The sequence below is a fragment of the Ochotona curzoniae genome, unplaced genomic scaffold (genome assembly GCF_017591425.1).
Source record: "Ochotona curzoniae isolate NIBS_2020 unplaced genomic scaffold, NIBS_Ocur_1.0 contig_523, whole genome shotgun sequence".
Taxonomy (NCBI): domain Eukaryota; kingdom Metazoa; phylum Chordata; class Mammalia; order Lagomorpha; family Ochotonidae; genus Ochotona; species Ochotona curzoniae.
In genome coordinates this window covers 2680725-2702882 of record NW_024466459.1, presented here as the reverse complement: position 1 = coordinate 2702882, position 22158 = coordinate 2680725, and the positions used below count along the sequence as shown (strand labels likewise).

Below are 22158 nucleotides of genomic sequence, written 5' to 3'. Positions count from 1 at the left end.
CCAGGTCTCGCACACCTCACTGGAAGTGTGTATGCTCAAAACCACTCCAAATTCAGTGCGGGGACCCTCCGTGGCTCTGCTGCCATGGGCTCGGCCAACATCGCACTGTCCTGGTCCTGAGCCATCCAGTGTTGTGTGGACACACACGCTTCACACAGCGTGGACGTCGTATGAGCCGTTCCAAGCCAGCTAGAGTAACTTCACCCATAGTGACTCCTGCATGAACATGGGTTCAAGGCCAGTTGGTGTCATTTTCTGCAAGGGACTTGGGTATCTGCAGACTTGGGGACCCACGGGTTACCAGGGGGTCCTCCACAAAAATCTGAGGATGGGTTTTCTTAGCAACCAGACTAAAGGAGGCACATGGCCAGCTGCTCCTTCCACAGCCCCCGTTGCCCGTCTTGTGGGTCTAACCTCTGTCCCTCTCCTTCCGTGCTGTCCCTGCAGGCCTCAGTAACATCATAGGCATCATTGTCTACATTTCCAGCAACACAGGCGACCCCACTGACAAGCGAGATGAGGACAAGAAGAACCATTACAACTATGGTTGGTCTTTCTACTTTGGAGCCTTGTCTTTCATCGTGGCCGAGACTGTGGGAGTCCTGGCTGTTAACATTTACATTGAGAAAAATAAAGAGTTGAGGTTTAAGACCAAACGGGAGTTCCTTAAGGCTTCATCCTCTTCTCCTTATGCCAGGATGCCAAGCTACAGGTACCGGCGACGGCGCTCGCGGTCCAGCTCCAGGTCCGCAGAGGCCTCGCCCTCCAGGGACACATCTCCCGTGGGCCTGAAGATCGCAGGGGCCATCCCCATGGGCGAGCTGTCCATGTACACGCTGTCCCGGGAGCCCCTGAAGGTGACCACGGCCGCCAGCTACAGCCCAGACCAGGACGCTGGCTTCCTGCAGGTGCACGACTTCTTCCAGCAGGACTTGAAGGAGGGCTTCCACGTCAGCATGCTCAACCGGAGGACAACCCCTGTGTGAGCCTCTCCCCAACCCCACTCCGCCTCGCTGGCCTCTCCCCACCCAGAGCCACTGCGGGTGGGCCGGGGAAGGCTTGGCTACCAACGACAACGAACAATAAACGGAAGTCCAGCGCAGCTCTGCATGGACTCCAGAAGGCATCCTGGACCGGCAGAGGGCAGAGGAGTCCAGGCGACTGGGACCAGGGCTGTGGCAGAAGCTGAGGGCTGACTGGTCCCTGAAGAGATAATGTGGATGACTTGCCCAAACCTATCGGGGGACAGGTGTGGCTGAGACCCCCCAAGAGCTTTCCTGAGGCTGCACAGGAGGGGAGGTGGGGAATAGAATGGAGCCATTATTTCCTCTTGGAAACTGATGTAGCCAGACAAGTGGGCTCCCTGCCCGGGCCCTGGCCCCAATCACCTCCCCTTCGAAAGCCTGAAAGACGGGCCTCCAGACTCTGTCAGCTGCTGTTGAACCTGAACTTCCCGGGTCTTAGAGCAGAAGTGAGGACATAAAGCTTGCCCCTCCCCGCCTTCCTATCCAGCCTCCCCCTCACCTCTCTCTTTGGCCGTGTGGTTGACAAATGGTCCCTGTCTAGAGAAAGCCATGCGGCCGACTGGTGCTTCAGCCTCTGGGCTGTCCTGGGCTGCCTCCCCTCCACTCGAAGAGACCGGGCCCATGGCTTTGAATTTAAGGGAAAGCCCAGAGTTGTTGCTGGCTGACATTCCTGTCTGCTTCTGGAAGCTTCCACATCACTGGAGAGTGGGCAGCACAGGGCCTGGAAGATTCCACAGGTCACAGGCAGCCAGGTAGCCACTGGCTGTGTCATTCTCACCTGAAAGGAACAGCAGCCAAAAAAAAAAATCAGAACCACAGCCTGTGCCCATGTGTGTGCCACACTGTCGCAGGTCCACACCGGAAGAGCAGGTTGCAGCAGCAACACATCCAGTGGCTAATGTTGCTGTGCTTTACTCTGCTACCACCTGGAAGGACCCAGTGGAGGAAACCGGGATGGAACAGGCCAGGATGGGCCTTCTTCCTCCTTCCAAGCCCTTTGTTCGGAACTGGATTTCCAGTTCACTTCTCTCATCTGAACCAAGAACGGGGAAGAAGAACCCTCCCCTCCCCCGGGACGTAGCATTTACCCCCTTTTCTAGAATCTTCGTGCTTTCTAAAGATAACCCATTTCTTACTCTTGGAGACTTCTGAGTCCCATCTTGCACGGTTGTCTGTGACTTCCAGAACTGCCCTGGTTTAAAAGGGACGAGCAAATTCTTACCTCAGCCACCTGCTCATGGAGTCCCCAGCCAGCTCCACCCCCCCAGGAGGCCAGACCCCAGGTCCTGGTGGCCTGCCAATGACATCAGCATCCTTCCCATATCTTCTGACCCCAAGAGAAGCCCCATGCACCTGCAGCTGACTAACCCCGAATGACCTTGAGCTGAGATGCGAGCCCTCCCTCTTCCTCCCCCAGCCGGTGAGGTGGGTGTGACCACACGGTCACACCACACAGGAACAGCAGTGAACGCCACAGCCTTAGGGTGTGCGCCTGTCCCTGCTGTGGCCAGTCCCAGCCCATGTTGCCCCGGCCCTCCCCCACCACGCCACTGTCTTGCCAGGCTGAGGGAAGGGCACGTGGCCACAGACCTGTCAAGGCCCCAGGACTTTGTATACTGCCCACTTTGGAAAGCTAGGTGGCCTTGTGGCTGCTGCTGCCTGAGCCACCTCCCATAACCCTGGGAAAGCTATGTTTCCGTGCATCCTACCTCTTGCCCAGGCCCCGGCAGAGATTTGGGGGCCCATGCTAGGGATCGAGATCAACCAGAAATAAGGGGAAGCAGCAACCAAGAGGGAGCCCAGCCTCCACAGCCTTTGTTCTAGCTGCCCGCTGTTGTCCCTGTCGGGGCCCCCTTCCCCAGCCCGGTGCCCACGCTGTCACTGGCCAGTCTCAGAGCGGGCCCCACCTCCCAGGAGGACGCAGTGGCCTGTACCCACCTTCTCATCACCCGTCCCCACCCTGGCCCTGTGTGTTTCGCCAGTTAAGCACCTGTGACTCCTGTACCTGCCTCTGGTTTGAGGTTGTTAGTTCTGTCTCTCTCTCTCTCTTTTTTTTTAATTAAATAAAAACATTTGTAAAATGCTCTCTTTTTGAATTAGGGGACTGAGGGAAGAATTCACCTGGAGTCTTTGTGGTCGTTGTTTGGAGTAAGATGACACCCTTCCCCTTCTCCCCTTCTCCCTCCCCCTCCCCACCCCAAGAGAGAGGAGAGGCTGGAGGTGGACTCTGATCCTCCATCTCACAGAGCTGCAGGCTGACCTTGACCTCCTGGGCAGTAATCTCCAGCTGTCTTTTTACAGATGTACCCAAGGATGCTCAGTGAGCTTCTACTGCCTGGAGGACCCTGAGAAATCCCCTTGGTCCAGCACTGTCCTGCCTGCTGCACTGACCCCAGCAGCGCCTTACCAGTGCCAGGATCCCCTCTGGAGCAGGTGCAGCTGGATGCGATCCCCCCACTGCAAGCCAGGGGCCATTTTATCCAGGTTCCCCTCATTTCCTCCAGGACTGTGACCTTGAGTTTCCTCATCTGCCACCCCCCGCCCAGGCAGGGCCATGGGCTTCTCTGCTCCTTGAGCAGAGAAATCAAATCCTTGAGCTGCCATTGAACACAGAAGTCTCCCAGCATGCCCCCAGCCCATCCCACTACTCCCTGACCTGACAGCTGCAGGAAGCACTCAGGCTTTTCTGAGTTTTCTGCCTGGGCTTCCTAGGTACTTGGGAAGCAAATATTCCAGTGTGTTGAACCTCCAGGTCCCAGGCTCTGACCTCTGACTCTACCACCTGCCATGCTGGTGGTGCACCTGCCAGGAGCCCACCCTGCCAGGAGCTGTCACCTTGTTGCAGAACTTCTGTGTCCTTGATTTATTCTTAGCCCCGAAGAAGCCCTGGCTCAGCACAAGGCATGAGCCATCCAGTGTGACTCCTGTGCCCCTCTGCACGTGACACTTGGTGCCGCCTCCCCTGGCACCTGTGGTTACACAGAGACTTGGTGCCTCCTCCTCTGGCCCTGTGGTCATACATTGAGGTCTACCGGAAACATTCCCTTCCTCTCTTGCAGAATCAGAGTCAAGGTAGATGTTTCAGTTTCTTCCGGGAGCCCCCACTCCGTGCTTCATGACTGGGGTGGGCTAACTACACAACCCATAGCCCATAGTCCACAGCGGGGTGCAGAGACTAAGGTTGTTCTGTGGGGGCTCTGGCATGGCCACCCAGCAAGCAGGATCAGGAGAGAGAGAGAAGGTGCTTTTATGAGTAGAGAGTCTCTTAGGAGATTTTGATGGACCAAGAGGTTGTAACTTTACTTGCTCATTTGCCAGTGGTCAGAACTCAATCATGTGACCACACACAGGCACAAAGGAGGGTGGGAAATGTAGTCTGGCCAAAGAGATTGAGGGGGAGGCGAAGAAAAGCTCCTGAAAAAAAGGGCTGACCAGCCTTGGCCATGGGTTCATATCTTCTGGGTCTTCCTTCTGCTCTCCCTATCCCTAACCTTTAGGGATTGCCCACTTAACAAGGACACCTGTGTCTGACACATGTCTCTCCTTCAGCTTCCATGTGATACAGGCTCTTCTCTGTTCCAGATGCCCCTCCCCCAAATCTGGAAAATGGGTACATGCAATCTTTCACTCAGGTGGAAGGAGCAGGTTGAGCTTGGGTCTTGAGCCAAACAGGAACTACAGCATCATGGAGCCCTGAGCAGCAGGTGGAACCTTGTCACTCAGTCTGCACAGCGTGGAAGAAGAATCAAGCCCCAAGAGGAAGGGAGGGACGAGATGAAAAAAAGGAAAGAAAGAAGTTTTGGGGGATTTTGATAATAACCTTGGGCAGGAGATGGGGCCAGCCATGTGGCTCTCGATGTGAACACTTCTGCACAAAGGTCGGTAGGAATTTTGGGAGGAGGGGAGTGATGGGCATCTCCTTGGTAGCAGCTGGGGATGCTGCTAAATGTCCCACAATGCACCCCGCAGCCTTCACCCAACCCACGGAGGAAGGATCGGCTCCGGTGGGGCAGATGTTGGGTGCAGCAGCTAAGACATCGCGTAGGACCCCTGCCAACCACATCCAAGTGCTTGGGTACCTGTGGCAACTCCAGCTCCTGACTCTACTTTCCTGCTGATGGGTACCTTGGGAGGCGATGGTCCATGAACTAAGTTCTTTATATCCACCCATCAGACCCTGATGGGGTGTCCAGCTCCTGGCTTCAGCCCGGCCCACTGCAGGCATTTGAGGAATGAAACAGGCCAAGGGAGATATTCTCTCTCTCCCTCCCTCCCTTGGTGGGCTTTTTTTGTTTGTTTGTTTGCTTGGTTTGGTTTTTTTTTAACCCAGTACCATTTTCTCCCCTCCCCGAGGATCACTCTGGGGAGGTCGCAGACCTTTCTTAGCTCCCCTTTGTCAAATAAGGAAGAAACCAACCAGGGTTGTTGGGAGAATGAACTAAATTTGAAACTGAACTAGCAAGCATCCACCAAAACCCCAGCTTGGCGCCTGGCATGTGAGTGAGTCCTCAAGAATGTTTGCTGACAAATGCCACTCAGGGAGTTTCCTACCATGGGCTGTTCTAAAACAGCTCTGAGAGCCAGGCCAGGAGGTGCCAGTGTTCTGTGCTGTGGTTTGGAAGACACCTGTCATCTAACCACGTGGCAGTTGCCCCAGAGGGAAGCTCTTGGCTGCCAGTGGGGTACTCCGAGCTCTGCAAAGATGTTTCAGGCTGCGAGAGCCCAGTCCTCACCAGCTCTCAGGTGCCCTGAGAAGGGTGCTGTGAGGGGTCCCAAGCGTCGAGGAACTGGAGCTGGCACCAAGCAGGGGCCTGGGAAAGAAGGGGGAGGGAAAGAGGAAGAAGAAGCATGGACAGAGGCCTTCCTGGGGGAAGCTCAGGACCAGCTCCCAGCATTGGTGCCCAGTACCAGCTCCGCCCTAGAAAGCAGGGACAGGGAAGGGGTGATGGGCAGGGTGGGATGGGGCGGGAGGAGCTCTCAGCATTGGTGCCCAGTACCAGCTCCACCGTAGGGAGCAGGGGCAGGGAAGGGGTGATGGGCAGGGTGGGATGGGGGTGGGAGGAGTTGTTCAAGGTCCTTAGAACTCCCGGTGGGAGTAGGGCCAGATGCACCTGAGACAGATATTTTTAAACTTGCAGCCTCCAACAAAACTGATGGTGCCAACTCAGGAATACACAGCATCTCTGCTCTGGCCTCTGGCCCCTGAGATTGATTCTGGGAGTCATGGTCCCCCTCACGGGACACCTGGAGCCCACTGAGACAATGACAGCGGCCAGGTTCACATTAAAGTCATAATAACACCTACATTTTCCTGTCTTTAAGGTTAATGATTTTTACTTAGCAACGCATGAAAAATACAAAGAATTAAACAATAGCAGCCCAAATCCCATTGCCTAAGACGTGAGCATAGGCATCAGTTGCAGAGGATTTATTTTATCAATTTGAAAGACAGAGAATCTTTTATCCACTGGTTCACTCCCCAAATGGCCCCAACAGCTGGGGGCTGGGCTAGGCTGAAACCAGGAGCCTGGAACTTCATCTTGGTCTCCTACATGGGTGCAGGGGCCCAAGCACTTGAGCTGTCCTAGGTTCTTAAACAAGAGCCAGGATAAGAAATGGAACAGCTGGGACTTGAACCGGCGTTCATCTGAGATCCCAGTGCCCGTTCACTGTGTTTTCATGGTGCATGTTTCCCCGCATCTTGAAACAGTCCCCAAAATGTAATGTTTAGTGGCCTCTGTATCAACATGTTCAGTTGCTGGATGTGGCTCAAGTGTCCTCAGCTCTTGAAAAACATCTGAAAAAGTGTGGAACTGCGAACAGGTTCTCCCAGAGCTCCTGGTTGAAGACCACTTCCGCAAGGCGCATGAGTGCCTCCCCACCCACCCAAAGTGCATTTCCCTCCAGTTCCTGCTGCTGCAGCATTTGGTGGGGTGTACAAGTAAGCCCCCCAAACTTAGTGGCATTCAACAACCATTCCACACACTCAAGGAGCTCTAGCCCACAGTTCCGGTGCCAGCTAAGACGCTTCAGTCTCACATGGAGTGTTGGTGTTTCATTTTCTGCTCTAGCTTTCTGCCAGTGCCAACCCTGGGAGATAGCAGATGATGGCACGAATATTTGGGTCCCTGTCACCCACAAGGGCAACCTGCATTGAATTCCCTGTTTCTGGCCTCAGTCTGGTCCAGTCCTGATCACTGGAGAAGCATCTGAAGGAGTGAATTGGCAAACAGGAGCAAGCTCATGAGTACACTTGGTCTGCCTCTGCCTCTACCTCTTGGATTAGTTAAAATCTGTCAATTTCAGACTCAGAGATGAGGCAGTGAGCCAGGGCCTCAGCTGGAAGGCGCCGTGTACGTACGGCTCGTTTGTTCTCATGTCTGGCGGCTGGGGCTGGCTCTTGGCAGAGACCCCAGTCTTCTGCCTGGGCACCCACCTGCCCGCCTGGGGGCCTCTTCCATAGTCTGTGCTTCCTCCCAGCGTGGTGGTGGCCAGGCCTCAGACTGAGTGTCCCTAGAGTAAGCAAGCTGCCTCCACTCCACTTGAAAGTTTCCAAGAGTCAAACACTCCCCTGGGTTCTAAGAGGGAGGAGCAGCCTCAGCGCCCTGGTGGGGAATGTCACAGTCCTGGGAGAACTCACGGGGATAGAAACATGGCTGTGGTCACTCTGCAGTCAGCTCCACCCCTGGGGACCCCTCTGGGACTCTGGGGGCTACTTCTCCAACTGCCCCCACCTGCCACCATCACTCAGAGCCACCTCAGTGGTAATCGCAACCCCTCCCAGCCACCAATGCCTCACTACCAGGGACCCCCACCCTGGAGACTTGACCTTCCTGGGATGAGCCAAGCCAGATCCTCCCCAGACCTCCCTGTCCAGGGCTGCCTGTTTTTCTGCAGAGGGTCCCTGCTCAGGTCCCCAGAACTGGCACCCGGAATGCTACCTAGGTTCCATCCTGGGAGATGATCCTTGGTGGAAAGGGAGGGAGAGGACCTGAGGGACCCAAGGAAGGCCAGAGTCAAGGACACCTGAGATTGGTATTTTTAAACTTGGAGCTTCTCACAAAAGCAGCAGCAGGACCTCAGGAACAGAAGTCCGTCTTCACCCACGGTCATGAACTCGCGACTTAGGCCTTGAAATTGGAGGGCAGACGAGTTGCTGAGGAATGCTGGCACCTCCCAACCATGGCTCTTCCAGGCTCCTGGGGTGAACCATACCGAGCAGGTTCCATTGCTGCCCCCGCCCCCTCCCACACACACAGACCCTCGGGGTGACAGCCCCTGAATGTCCTCGTTCCAAGGTGGCCATGCTGCTTTCCACAGTCAAAGGGACCTCGAGGGTGTGTTTCATAAAGAACCTTGGGGTTACATGGGAGGGGTAGTGAAATCCCAGGGTCCTTATAAAGGGATGAGAGAGGCAGGGGAACAGCAGAAAGATGTGATGAGCGAACAGGGGTCAGGGTGGTAGGATGGCAGGGTGGCAGCGCGAAACTATGGCCCTCGGAGCACCGCCTTGTGGCACCTTGACCTTAGCCCAGCTAAGGCTCTTGACCTCAGATCGCCAGACCCAACTGATGACACATTGTCAGGTAAGCCCCTTGAACAACAGAGTAATAGGGTCCCCATGAACAGGCAGGGAGCCAGACTTCTCCTGCTTCTTTACTGTGGCCACCCCGTCCAGCTGTCGTCTGCAGCCTCAGCATCTCCGGACCCCACCATCTCCCTCCCACCTTGGCAGATGACTCTATTTCCTGGGACATCAAAATGGACAGCTGTAGAGGGCAGCCCCTCAGCTTCCTGTCCTCCTCCCACCGGCTAACAGGCTCGTTCTAGCCGACAGCACTCCTGTCATCCAAGGCCCAGGAGTCCCCAGAATCTGCCACCAGCGTAGACTCATGGCTTTCAGCAGCTGCTTCTTATTTCTGTCTCACCACCCCATCCTGTGCCCCCAAATTGTTTGCTTCACCCAGATAGGTGCAGACCCCCAAATAGTTTTTAAGCTTTTCATGGCTCACACTGCTCCTAGGACAAAGCACATGGTATTTTCTGACTTGTTTGTCACACCACATGGCATCTGATCCCCACCCACTGCCATAGCCTTGTGTGGTCCTTCCCTCCCCTCCCTTGCACCTGCCAGGATAGAACCAGGTTGACACATTGTGAATATTCAAGGTTCTCCTTTCTGGTAACCTCAACACCCCTCTTTCCTCCCAGCCACACCCCTCCTTCTTCCGGCCCAAGGCTTACTCATCATCCTGGGTCATTCACAGCCTCTCCTAACTCATCCCTGCCCCTCCCTTCTGTCCCCAAGATCCACAGGAGTCTCAGAACTCAGAAAAGCCGATGCTGCGTAATCTCATAGTCCCCATTGGCTATGGGGGAAGACCAAGGAAAAGGCTGCTTAGGGAAGAACTAAGGGGTGAGCCTGTGCAGGCTCCCAGGCATGCATGTCCACAGAACCCGTGCAAAGCTCAGCCCCAGCAGGGACGTGTGATGACGTGTGAAGTACTGCCAGCCAGGGAAGCTCATCTCACATTTCTTAAATGGGAGGATCAGTCATGTAGCTGTGTTACCCACAGTGAGATGGACCCCAGCTACTCAGTATCCCAGAGGACACACCACCTGGCCTGGGACCCTTCCATAAATCCTGTTCATAGGAGCTATTGGGGGTGGCCTAAGATCCAAGCTATGCAAAAACAAACAAACAACCAACAACAACAAAAAAAACCCAGCCTGCATGCCACTCCACTTCCCTCCCCTCCCCTTTATATGAGTTCAGTCCCACCAAGTCCACCCCAGGCGAGTCTCGGCTGCCTCTACCATATTTGGACACCCCAAGGACTGGGATGCATCTTCTCTCTCCTTGCCAAATTTCTATCTGGGTATGGACCTATCCCATGGCTCAACCACTGCCCAGAACCTTGGCCATCCCCGGGTGCTGGGGGAGCTTCCTGGTACCTTAGATAACCAGGGAGGGAGATGCTGCTGTGGTCAGAGCAGCCAGAGCAGGCTTGCAGGAAGAATGAATGCTGAAACGGGACAGTGGAGGAAGCAGTGAGCACTGGGGCAGCTGATAGGGTGGAGAAGGCGCCAGAGGTGCCCATGAGCATCAACAGGTCCCTGCAGCACTGAGTCACCATCCTGGGGCCCGCTGGGGCCACAAGTGCCGGGCATCTAGGGTACTGGTCTCTTACCATTTCTTGCTTTGTGGGATGCAGTCACCCACACACTTTATTGTTCTCTCACTGCTCCACAGACACATGCATGCCTCCTGGGAGATCTTGGGAACAGGAGGTGACATGTAGCTCTGGGTGACCTTGGCTCAGAGGATGGAATTGAGAGCCACGAACCTGACACGATATTGAATGACAGGATCATTCATGGGGTCTTGTTCCTGCAGCATTTAGAGACTCAACACTAAAGATCAACGCTCCACCTAATTAAAGCTAAGCTCAAAGTCAGTCCAGCACATCACTGAAGCACAGCTGCTGTCTTCCTTCCCTGGCTGGGGCTGGCACCTGCTGGGGAGGAGACAGCCTTTTAGGACAAATCAAAATTGGTTTGTCTTGAATAGGTAAAACACCTCCCAAGCGGCTGAGTGGAGCTTGTCTACTTTGAAGCGTGTCTATGGGAAGTGTCGGGTCCCAGGAGGCTGCTTCCTTGGAACTTGACCTCACAGTAAGCGCTCTCATCTTGTGGAGACGTCCCTGGGCACCTAACAGCAAATGATCCACCAATACCCACTCTGTCCTAGTGGAGATTTCTTTTTCTTTTCCTTCATTTTGTTTTGAAGAGAAATTACCTTCCCTGTTTGCTTTGTTGCTGATCGTTTTTTGTTTTGTTTTGTTTTGTTTTTGAGTGGAAGTTGGGGAGAGTGTTGCTGTCTACTGGGGCACTTCCTCAGTGCCCACGATGACTTGGGCTGGGCTGGGCTGCAGCCAGGAACTGGAAACCCCCTAAGGCCTCCCACCAGGGCTCCAGGTGGGGACCCAGCTGCTGAAGCCATCCCCTGCTGCCTGCCAGGGTGCTCATCATCAGGAACCTGGAATCAGGGGTGCAGGTGTCCTACCCACTAGTCCTAGAGTCTGGCCGTTCCGTAGGTTCCTGTGGCCTTGGTCTTAAATCACTTGACAATGTCCTTTGCGTCATCTGATGGAACCAAGTATTAAAGCTCCACCCCCTGCTTCTTTCAGTCCGTGTGTCCGCCCATCCACCCAGAGTTTTCAGTAGACATTTGTGAAGACACCAAGAGGAACCCACAGCATGTGTGCCCATCAGTGTGCTTGCCCTCTGGAAGCTGGTCACTCACCAGAGACGAGCCAGTCAGTCCATCAGTGGTCAATGAGGAACATGATGATAGCAGGCATTCTGCCACTAGGTCGGCTCAGGTTACCATAGCAACATATCACAGACTGGGTGAACTTAACCCAAAAAAGTGTTTCCTCAGAGTTCCAAGAGTGGGAGGCTATGTGGTTGGGTTCCAGTGAGGGTTCCCTTCTCAGCTTGCAGAAGGCTGCCTTCTGCTCGCACAGCAGAGGAAGCAAGGGAATGCTCTGATCCCCTGTAGGGGAGCTAACCCCAGCACGGGCTTCCTGCTCTCTTACCAGATGGCTTCCCAAAGGCCCTACCCCCAAGCACCATTCCAGCAGGGTCCTGAGCTGCCCACAGATGGATTTGAGGAGGAGGAAGGGAAGGGGACACGTCAGCCCACCTTCTGTCCCTAGCCTGCAGCATCTCTGACACCTCCAGCAGGCCCGTCACCTTCCCTTCCCCAAGGAAGGCAGCTGGGCAGGGGGGCTTCTGCCAGTAGATTCCTGTGACTTGGGGAATGGAATGGGGCTTGAGTGCACTTGCCAGAGACTGTAGGGAGCTCCAGAAGCCTTGGGCAGAGGTCCCTGGGATGTCTCTCTAGGCAGGATTCTGGGGTCCCCTAGGGTCCCCAGGATAAGGATCCAACCTGATTCCATGTGGGACCAGTAAGGTTGTATGACAGGTGCCTCCTGAGGTGCACTGTGCAGCCCAGACAGGTGCATCTCCCACAGGTGGTGGTGTCCCTGTGGCCCACCCTCTGCCCCTTCCCCCTTGTTGCCTTCTCCTTGCCCCACCCTGGCTCCTAGAGGGAAAGATAAATCTGAAACCTGAGCAGACGTGCCTTGGGACCGTGCTGTAGGCATTAATAGAAGCCTCGCTCAGGCCCCTGACGTGTCTGGGCAGCTGTTCAGACCCAGCCCCTGTCTCTCAGTGTCCAAGACCGACCCACTCTGGCTCGACTGGGTGCACTATACTTAGCTTCCACCCGCCCCTCGCCCCTCCCCAGGTCCAGCACCACGGCCCAGCCTAGCTGCCACCTGCACAAGCGGTGGCAGACACGCCACTGCCACTGTCAGACCCTACCTGGAGCACCCACTCTTCTGCAGCCACCATGTCCCCGACGGAAATGCCGAAGGTCCATGTGACCCTCTTCTGCATCCTGGTGGGCATCGGGCTGGCCTTTGCAGCCGTGGTGAGTGACCACTGGGCTGTGCTGAGCCCCCACATGGAGCACCACAACACCACCTGCGAGGCGGCCCACTTTGGCCTGTGGCGGATTTGCATCAAGCGCATCCCCCTGGGAGAGGACAAGAGCTGCGGACCCATCACTCTGCCCGGGGGTAATGTACCCACGCCCCACCCCCTGCTCATCCCAAGTGCCTGTGGGAAGGAAGGCAGGTTTCTCTACTGGGGATCTGAGCAATACTGCCAGCCCTCCCGGCCAGGGGCAGCCAGAGCCATTGGTGGTGTCATTGGGAACGGGGATGGTCAACTCCGGCTCTTATTTTACTGAAGTGGGAGGCCTTGTACCCATGGCAGACAGTTGGACAGGTAGGACAAAAGGCATAAGGATGAAGCCAGGGCCTACTGGCTCAGCGGGGATCATGGCCTCACGGCCTCATGTCCCCAAGTCTGGGTGTCTCCATGACCCTAATCCTGCAGGTTCATTGTTCAGCGTCCGGGCAAGGGTGCAGAAGGAGCCAACTACAGGGCTTGCAGGGTCTCCTGCAAAATGTAAACCTACAGCTCTCCATTCCCAGCTGCTAAGGACTTCTGGCTGGTACCCGCTAAATGTGGGGTGCTTTAGGGGTGGGTGTGACTAACAGGTTTCCTGTCCGTGCTGTTGGAGGTGGCTGGTGATGAGCCACCTGTCTTCTAATGGGACCACATGCCTTCCACAGGTCCCCCACACAGAGGATGAGACTGTCTTAGGTTCCAGAGGGTCTCCTGCCCTTGTCATTGAAAGTGTCCCATGGTGTTACCAAGCCACAGAGGTGCAGGCAATCCCTTTGTCTAGGGTACTGAGTGTGAGCATGACGGACCCCTGAAAGAAGTCTGTTCCTCAGGTGTGGGCCATGCTGGCACCACAGGGAACAGAGCTCATGTTAGGGGAAGGGGTGCTGTGTGGGAGGGGGTGCAGGAGGCCCAGGCTCCGGCATGTAGTGACTACCTGCTCCCTGAAGGACAACTATGGGTGGACAAAGCCCATCTCAGCTTCTGTTCCTTCTACTATGAACCAGGAAACTTGGGCTCAGCCACCCTAGATCCCTTCCAGTGCTCACAAATGTCCCTCGAGGAGGCACCCAATCATGGGGTACAGGGCCTCCTTTCCTGCCTGGGGTCCAGATTTATCTTCTGTGTGAGCAGATATGGTGTTCTCTGCAACCTGTCCTTCAAGGGAGGCAAGACCAAGTCCCCAAATCACGCAGTCTCCCCACGGGAAAAAGAACCCAATCCCATCCCACTCCACCTCTCCCTCCCCTTCCTCCCCTCTGCCACTTGCTCCAGGGATCCCCTTTGAAGCCTGTCCCCTCTGGGAGAGCACAAGGCTCATAAATGTTCAGCTGTCTTGGAAACACTGAGTCCCCGGGCAGGGAGCTTTGACGGGCATGGGCATGTGCTTGCAAGGCGATCGCATAACCCAGATGCCCACGCCCTCAGTCACTGCTGAGCACACACATAAACACATGTCTCATCCAGGCAACTCCCCTGGGCAGGGTAGGGCAGGGCAGGGCAGGGCAGGGCAGGGCAGGGAAAGGCAGGGAGAGGCGAGGCTGCCTCTCTAGGGATACCATAACGGTCCGTCTGCTGTCCTTGGGACCATCTGCCTTTAACGTCAGAGTAGATGAGCAGGGAAGGAGGCTGAGTCCACACAAGGAAGAAGCAGACTGGCCAGAGGGGATGGGGACAGTCCCAGGGGACTGACAGGCACTTCTCGGCCCGGAGCCTGGGCAGTCCATTTTCCTTCCTCTCCCCCACCAGCCCCATCCTGGATCACACGCTTGTGCCGCTGCATACTGCCTTCCCTCCGATAATCTTCCCAAGCAGGAAGATTTTCTTTCCTCTCAAATGAATAGCTGCTTTTTTCCCATGTACCTTTCTGAATCTCCTTGGGATCACTCGCTTTCAGAGAGAGAGCTTATAAATCTCTCATTTGTTTGTTATTAACAACGATAACGGCAGATGAACCTAGCACTGCATGTGAACGTTGCTGTCGGTGCTCTGCGCGTATTCACTTGGAGAGATGTCAGAAAAACATGACACAGGAAGGTACATCTGTCCTCCCAATTTCCATAAAAGCGATGCGAATTCTGGCAAAATGTTTAGGTTCAACTTTTCAGAACACTAGAAATCAAGAAAATCGTGCAGAAGTCTAGCAAGTGCTTATTCAAGAAAAACAAGTGACTCTCAGGCAGAACAGGGATTTCCACTCTGCAGTCCTCCTTCCCAGCTCTGCTGTGGCCTTAAAAACCAACATCGCCCCAGTTACAATGAGAAACAACACCCTGGCAATCGCTGAAGGGGACACAAGTCAGATTTGCAGAAAGGAGAGACAGAGGGAAAGATCTCCCATCAGCTGGTTTACTCCCAAGTGGCTGCAACAGCCAGAGCTGAGCAAATCTGAAGCCAGGAGCCAGGAGCTTCTTTTGCATCTCCTGGGTGCAGGAACTCAGGGCATTGGACCATCCTCCACTGCTTCCCCAGGCCACAAGCAGGCAGCTGGATGGGAAGTAGAGCAGCCAGGAAACAAACCAGTGCCTACACGGAATCCCAGTGCTTCCAGGTAGAGGATTAGCCAACTGAGTCATTGCACCAGGCCCAGGTCTGACAGCTCCATTTTCAGAGAGTAGCCATTGTGTATCCCATGCAGTGGTTTCCTGGAAGTCCTCACTTTCAAACCATCTGTGATTTGTTTCTGAGTTCATCCAAAGAAAACAGTCTCTCTCCCAGGGAGCATTTGTGGGAAACAATCAGAGAAGACTGTTTAACCGCATGGATTCCTGAGACAGTACATGGCAGCTGGAGCTGATAGCAGGATCACCAAGAAGCTCAAGGAGGACATGTCCACAGGCAGATTTCCAAAGTTGCAATGTACACCTGGAGGTCTAGAAGGCCGGGCCCTGCCCCCATGCTGTGGCCATGCTCGAGAGATCAGAGGGGTGCTGAGCTCTCACCTCAGCCTCACCTTGAGGCTCCCAAAGCGAAGATGTGCATTGCTCAGCCAAGGGTTCAAGGCAGAGCTGCAGACTGCTCAGTGCTAGCATGTGTTTGGAGCCCTAAATGAAGACGGAGGTCTCTTGGTCCCATGCCTTTTAAGAAATCTCTATTAAATGACCACTAAGCTGATTCAATAAGTACTTCAGTGGTCACACATGACAAAGAATATAGACTTTACAAAATTGGTCCAAAAAAACTCACTGAACAAGCAACAGTATTCAGCAACAAAGCCTCAACAAGGGAAACACAGGACATGCAAAGAACAGAAATAATACAACCCATGTGGGGCGGGAGGAAGTAGTTAATAGATTCCTAAGGAAATCCAGAGCTTGCTAGATAAAGATTTTAAAGCAGCTACTTTAAATATACTAAAAAAAAAAAAAAAAAAAAAAAAAAACTCTAAATAAAACAATAGCTAAAGAACTAAAGACAAGAATGCATGGTGCAACAGAGACTATTAAGAAAGAGCTTGAAATTCTTAAAGGGATAAATAGAAATTCTGAGTTGAAAGGTGTAATAATGAGTGAAAAATTCATTAGAAAGGCTTAATAAAGCTGAGAAGGGGAGCTGGAAGATATGCCAGTAGGGATTAGACTTTCTGCAGAACAGAAAGAAAGAGAAAATGAACAGAAGTTCAGAGACCTGTGGGACACCAACAAGTATATCAATCTTTGTACCATGGGAGTCCCAGAATGGAGGAGTGGGGATTGAGAGAGAAATTAGTGATCTTAAAGTCTCCCAGTTGGGTGAAAAATATTAATGTAAAAGTACCTGAAACTCAATGTATCTCAAATAAAACAAACTTGAAGATAACCATACCTAGACACACAACACTCAAACTTCGAAAGATAGAGAATTGTGAAAACAGAAAAGAACAGTCACATAAAAGCAGTGCCTAATAAGATAAACAGCTGACTTTTGTTAGAGGCCATGGGGATCAGAATGTCATGGAATGGCATACATATATAGACACATATGGCTCAACATTTGATCTGCAATGAATCACATATATTATGATGGTCCCATCAGATTATATCACCTAGTGACATTATGGCCATGTTTGAATAACAATAAACTTGCCTATCAATGAATTTCTTAAACAGTATCCCTATTGTTAAATGATGTATGGCTATATTGGCTGATAGGATCTTCACAAAAACCTCCTAACTAATGAGTTACTTCTGTCATCATCATCATCATCCAATTCCACAGATGAAGAAAACGAGGCAGGAAAGGTTGAGGAACTTGGTTATGTGGTTAATGAGCATAGTGGCCAGGATTCATACCTAGGCATTTGTCCCTAGCATTCGTCTTCCTGGACACTACCTTGTAGTATTTTACAAGATTCAAATGGATAGGTTTTCATTTTAAATGGTTCTCAATCAACAGGAAGAACTTCAACCCCCAAGCCTTGAATTCAGAACTCCTTTCTTCTCCACTTGCCTCCAATGTATTCTATTGAAAGCTGCTGACTCACACCCTGGGCATGGCATGGTTTGGGGGCAGCTGGATCAGGAGCTGGTGTGATGGAGGAGACGTCTTCAGGCCCCTGAGGGGGTCTGAGGAGAGGAGCTGTGGAATCCAGCTTCAGAAGGGGCTACCAGAGCAGAAGCCAAGGCCAAGGCAGTCACAAGTCACGAGAGATTCTGTCTGAAAGTTCGAGGGAGTCTACAGGTGCTTGTGGCCAGCCCCCTTGGGCTCGGAGCTGCCTACCCACTCCCGAGATCCTGTGTCCCTCTTGGTTCACCTTCCCTTCCAGTCCCAGTGCAGGGACTGGAGCCGTATGGAAGAGTGTGATGGCTACTGAGCCCTTGTCAGAGGTTGTTTCAACACTCGCACAAGCCTGGGCTGTACCTGGAATCTACCCCAGAGAAGAACAGGACTGTCAAGTTCTAGGACGGGGTCTTTGAGTTTTCTTCAGCCCATTTGGTAACATGCTCCCATCAGTGGGAGCATAAAAACCGCTGCTGGAAGCTGAAAGACTCCTTTAAAAAAAAAAAAAAAAAAGGTTGGGGGGAGACCAAAGATAATATTGGCCTGAATGCAAATAAAAAGTTTCCTCCCATGCCTAAAGCACAAGTTCCTTAAGGTTTTGCACAAATCAACAAATTATTTTTGATATATTAAAGCCTCCATCAGCCAGCACTTGGTATGTCAGTATCATTTCAGCATCCCCTAATCCTACAAGCAGTTCCAACTCCCCATGGAGGAGCCCTATTAGCGCGAGCTCACCTTGGAGATGCTTGTGCTTTCTGTTCCATGCGTAGTTTTAAAAAAATTGGCTCACTTGGTTTGTTTTTTGATTTTGCATTAGCTAACAACTCCTTCATCCAGACTGCCCTCCCTCCCATCAAATCTCATAGATAAGCTGTGCTTTGGAAGGCGTAACCCCCACCCAACACGCATAGACTCTGAGTCCTCTGGAATGAATCCAATCCCCAAACTTCACCACGGGTCATGTAGGAGACTGAAGGAGCCACACAGTTCCTAAGAGCCTGGCATAGGGGTCTGTGTGACTCGGCCCAAAGCCCAGGCAAAGGGCAGAGCCTAACAAGGCAAGGCTGCAAGCCGTGAACTTAGGGCAAGTCTGACGAAGACCAAGGCTGGGGATGGCAGAGAAGCCGAGGTGTGGAGACCCCAAGCATGCCTGAAGTCTCTAGACAGGACTGGCTCCTGTCCCTCTCCTCCAACCCCACCTGGGACCCAGTGGTGCACAGCGGACCCATCTGGGATATCCTGGTTCCCAAGTGGCCCTTGGTGCTCAGTGTTCCCCCCACCCACTTAGAAGGGGAAGGGGACAGGGGGCAGGGAAGGCTTTTTTTTTTTTTTTTTTTTTTTGCCCATTTGAGCAGGACTCCACACCCTCCCTCCTTGAGGGTCTAGCCTGGTCTGTCCAGCATAAGGTCTGGGTCTAATGAGCCCCCCACCGTGGGAACCACCAGGGACCACAGAGAGGGTGTGGTCTCCCTCAGACAGCCACAGGGGCCGCGAGCAATTTTTTCCTCCATCTCTAGGCAGAGGGCGCTTGGCATTGTCCAGGTGCAGGTCCAAGAAGGGATACAGAGGTCATCACTCATCAGTCCTCAGGTCCAAGGTCAGCACATTCAAGAGTGACTGGAGGAGGAAGTCTACCCCCTGGTTGCCCAGGTCTGACAGCACCGACCATAAGAGGGAGGGGCACGTTGGGACTGGATCCCTAAAGGAAGAAGCCGTTCCCTCAACACGCACAGCCCAGCTCCCAGGGACACGGAGACTTCCCCAGTGTGTCTGAGCTGAGAGAGCTCGACTCATGCTTATCTGCTGGGCCAATGATGTCCAAAAGCTCGCTGTGAGAGATGAGCCAGGAGGGTGAAATAGCTGTGCCTGGGGCCAGGCGCTTGAGATGGCTTTCAGCCCACGAAGGCTTTTAATGCTGGATTGCGAGTACTCGGCGGGGCAGCTGACCGTGCAACACAGTTGAGTTCAGTCAGTCCTTTGCAATGGGTTTTCAATAGCAACTGGAATTGGCCCTTGCAGAGAATGAAACAGACACGTTCCTTTGTCCAGAGGGGAATGCATGGAGACGCGGCCCACAGCGCAAGCCATTTGCAGACAGTGTGTCTAGACTCTACAGTCGAAGGTGGTGAGAGCTGTGCATTGTGCTCTAAGATAGCAGCAGGTGCTGAGAGGCACGAAAGAGCAGTGCTGACTCTGACATCACCGCCAACCTCAGACACCCCAGGTGACTCGGTTCCAAAAGCAAGCGATTAAATATAGAAGCTACAGCCAAGCAAGGCGGCTTGCTATAAGGAAGGCTTGCTGCTGCCCTGACTCACCTCCGTCCAGCCTTGGTTTCCTGGCTGAGCCCTGAGAAAGGAGTTGTCCTGGGAGAGAACAGGGAGACAGGATCCTAGGAGGATTCACCGGGACAGGAGGAAGCCTTCCTGCCCCCTGAGGCCTCTGGGAGTGGGGGCGAGGGAGGCAGGGGAAGCTTGGCACCCCATGTCCAGTCATCTTCCAGACAAAAACTCAGAAGTGAAACAGTAATTTATAAAGTAGACGCTGCTAGAACAAGATGTGTTCTATTGAAGGTTGTAGATCCATAGGAAAAGGCAAGCTGTGAAGGGCCTCTCAGTGTAAAAAGCAACTAGATTTAGTTTTTTTTGTTTTTTCCTCCATACTACATGGATTAACCCACTCTGGGTCAGGTAACAGGAACACTTGGTTACATTTAATAGGCGAGACAGTATGATTTTATGGTAGGCCTAGTTATGGGAAAGATAGAGGGAAGAAATGGAAGTGAAATTGTATTTCAAATCAGCATGCATTTGTGCCCAGCCTCTTGGCTGCCACCCTGAAGATCTGGGCTGTGGTCCTGCCATCCACAGATCTTCTAGGATGTCTGTGACCATGCTGAGGTGGGCCAAGAACCCCGCAGGGCGAGAAGGGCTATGGCTGCAGGCACTGAGGGTTTGATGACACGGAGAGCAGGGTGGCCACATCCTGTTCGTCCAGGGAGCTACTTTGCTTGCACCTGGAAAGCCACTCAGAAAAGTCCCTGGCAGGGTGTCCGCAGGGACCAAGTGTAGCAGTTCCCCCAAGGGGGCATCGAGAAACCTGTAGCTTCCCATGTTGCTTCCTGGAGTCAGGGTGGGCATGGCTTCTGATGGGAAACACAGCCCTGGATTTGGGGTTCACCCAGGACTTCCCAGTCTCCGCAGTGACTCTGGAGGCTGGATACTCCTATGTGGTTAGCAACACCCCCATTTCTACCTCCTGAAGGCTTGGGGCAACCCCTCTTACCCCCAAAAAGCCTCCTACCAAGCGTGATCCAGCATCCTTAATGGGCAGCACCAGCTCCAGCTGGTAACTGCTGCCAGATGCTTTGCCAACCTTGACCACCGACATTGCACCCCAACAGGTGTCTCCAGCTGTGGTTTTGGTACCCCACTGCCTAGTGAGGCTCAGCCCTAGCTCCCTGAAGACTTCCCAGCCTTCCTGAAGGTTGCTCCAAGGGTCAGGGCCCAGGAGGAAAAAGGAGGATTGGGGTGGGGGCCATGCCCCTTCCCCTCGGCTCAGCTTGCCCACCCTCCCCTTCTGCAGAGAAGAACTGCTCCTACTTCCGGCATTTTAACCCAGGCGAGAGCTCGGAGATCTTCGAATTCACAACGCAGAAAGGTGAGCCTGTGTGGAAGGAGGGCGGGCTGGTGATGACAAGTGAATTTCATCCCAGGATCCCGCTGTCACCTCCCAGTTCCATCCGGGTCCATCTGAGCTGGGAGAGCTGGGAAGTAGGAGACATGGCCCCAGGGCGAGGTGGGGCGTTCCTGGACTGCAGCAGGAGTGTGTCTTTCTGCACAGCCCAGGGGACATAAACCGCAGCAGGCACAGAGCAGGTAGTCTCAGAGGACATGGCAGTCTTTCCCCAACAAATCACTCACTAGGAACTGGGAAGGCACAGCTTGGATTCCAATGCTCACCTCCTGCAGGAGTGCAGCCCCGAGTCTGTGCTGGCTCAGATGGCCACACACTTTGTCCACCCTTGGTGTCCACATCAACATGTACAACCGCCTGCAAGCACCACAAACGGCACGAGCTGCACTCTTCATCCTCCCTACCCTGGAATCCTCTGCAGCCCATGTTTCCCCTCCCCCCTTCGGGGCCCTCCGACCCAGACAGATGCACCATGCAAGGCAGTGCAGCCGGGGCCGCTGGGGTCTGTGGTGGGAGCTGAGGTACCCTTGCTTGCTCCGCAGAATACAGCATCTCAGCGGCTGCCATCGCCATCTTCAGCCTGGGCTTCACCATCATGGGCGCCATCTGCACGCTCCTGTCCTTCAGCAAGAAGCGGGATTACCTGCTGCGGCCAGCGGCCATGTTCTACGCCTTTGCAGGTGGAGCTGGGGTGGGGTCGGAGGGTGGGGCCGGGAATGTGGGCGTGTTCAGTCCTGCTTGACTTCTGCCAGGAACAGGCAGTGGGGGAAGCGGAGGGGGCCGTCTCAGCCACGCCCGGGGTATCAGGAGGAAGTGATCTCTGTAGTTAGTCCATTTCACCCACCAAGACTTAATCCTCCACGCCTTGGAGAAGACTCCCCCAGGGGCACAACCTTGTGAAGGGGGCAGGCATGTACACCCCCCTAGAACCACCCTGAGACATCCCTGCATGGCCAAGGCAGGGTCACCACCTTCTCCACGGGAAAACAGAGGCGACCCGGAGATGCAGGCTGGGGCCAGCAGCAAGAGCCCCCCAGGGATCCCTGACTGCTCTGGCTCTGTCCCCAGGTCTCTGTATCTTCGTGTCAGTGGAGGTCATGCGGCAATCGGTGAAGCGCATGATTGACAGCGAGGAGACTGTCTGGATACAGTATTACTACTCCTGGTCCTTCGCCTGTGCCTGCGCAGCCTTTGTCCTCCTCTTCCTTGGGGGCCTAGCCCTGCTGCTCTTCTCACTTCCACGAATGCCCCAGAACCCCTGGGAGTCCTGCATGGACGCTGAGCCAGAGCACTAGCCTCCTGGGGGCACCCAGGGAGCCTCTGCCCAGAAGCTTCCAGAGAGGAGGCAGGAGTTACCAACCTGCCCTGTTCCTGTCTGTCCCAGCCCCACCACTGCTTCCCTTCTCTGGGTTCT

General features: G+C 53.9%; 2 protein-coding genes across 2 annotated transcripts in view; both read left to right on the top strand.

Moving 5' to 3' along the window:
* CACNG4 (calcium voltage-gated channel auxiliary subunit gamma 4) overlaps nt 1-1025 on the top strand; it is a 35962-nt gene extending 34937 nt beyond the window's left edge. The window contains exon 4 of the mRNA XM_040989395.1: nt 448-1025. Coding sequence (XP_040845329.1) covers nt 448-986 — 539 coding nt within the window. The 3' untranslated portion in view covers nt 987-1025. The remainder of the gene's footprint in view (nt 1-447) is intronic.
* Nucleotides 1026-12410: 11385 nt separating this feature from the next.
* Nucleotides 12411-22049, top strand: CACNG1 (calcium voltage-gated channel auxiliary subunit gamma 1). The gene is made up of 4 exons (XM_040989394.1): nt 12411-12673; nt 20634-20708; nt 21287-21424; nt 21813-22049. Exons 1-4 carry the CDS (start codon nt 12445-12447, stop codon nt 22037-22039), a joined length of 669 nt encoding a protein of 222 aa, XP_040845328.1. The 5' UTR covers nt 12411-12444; the 3' UTR covers nt 22040-22049.
* The last annotated feature ends 109 nt before the right edge of the window (nt 22050-22158 follow it).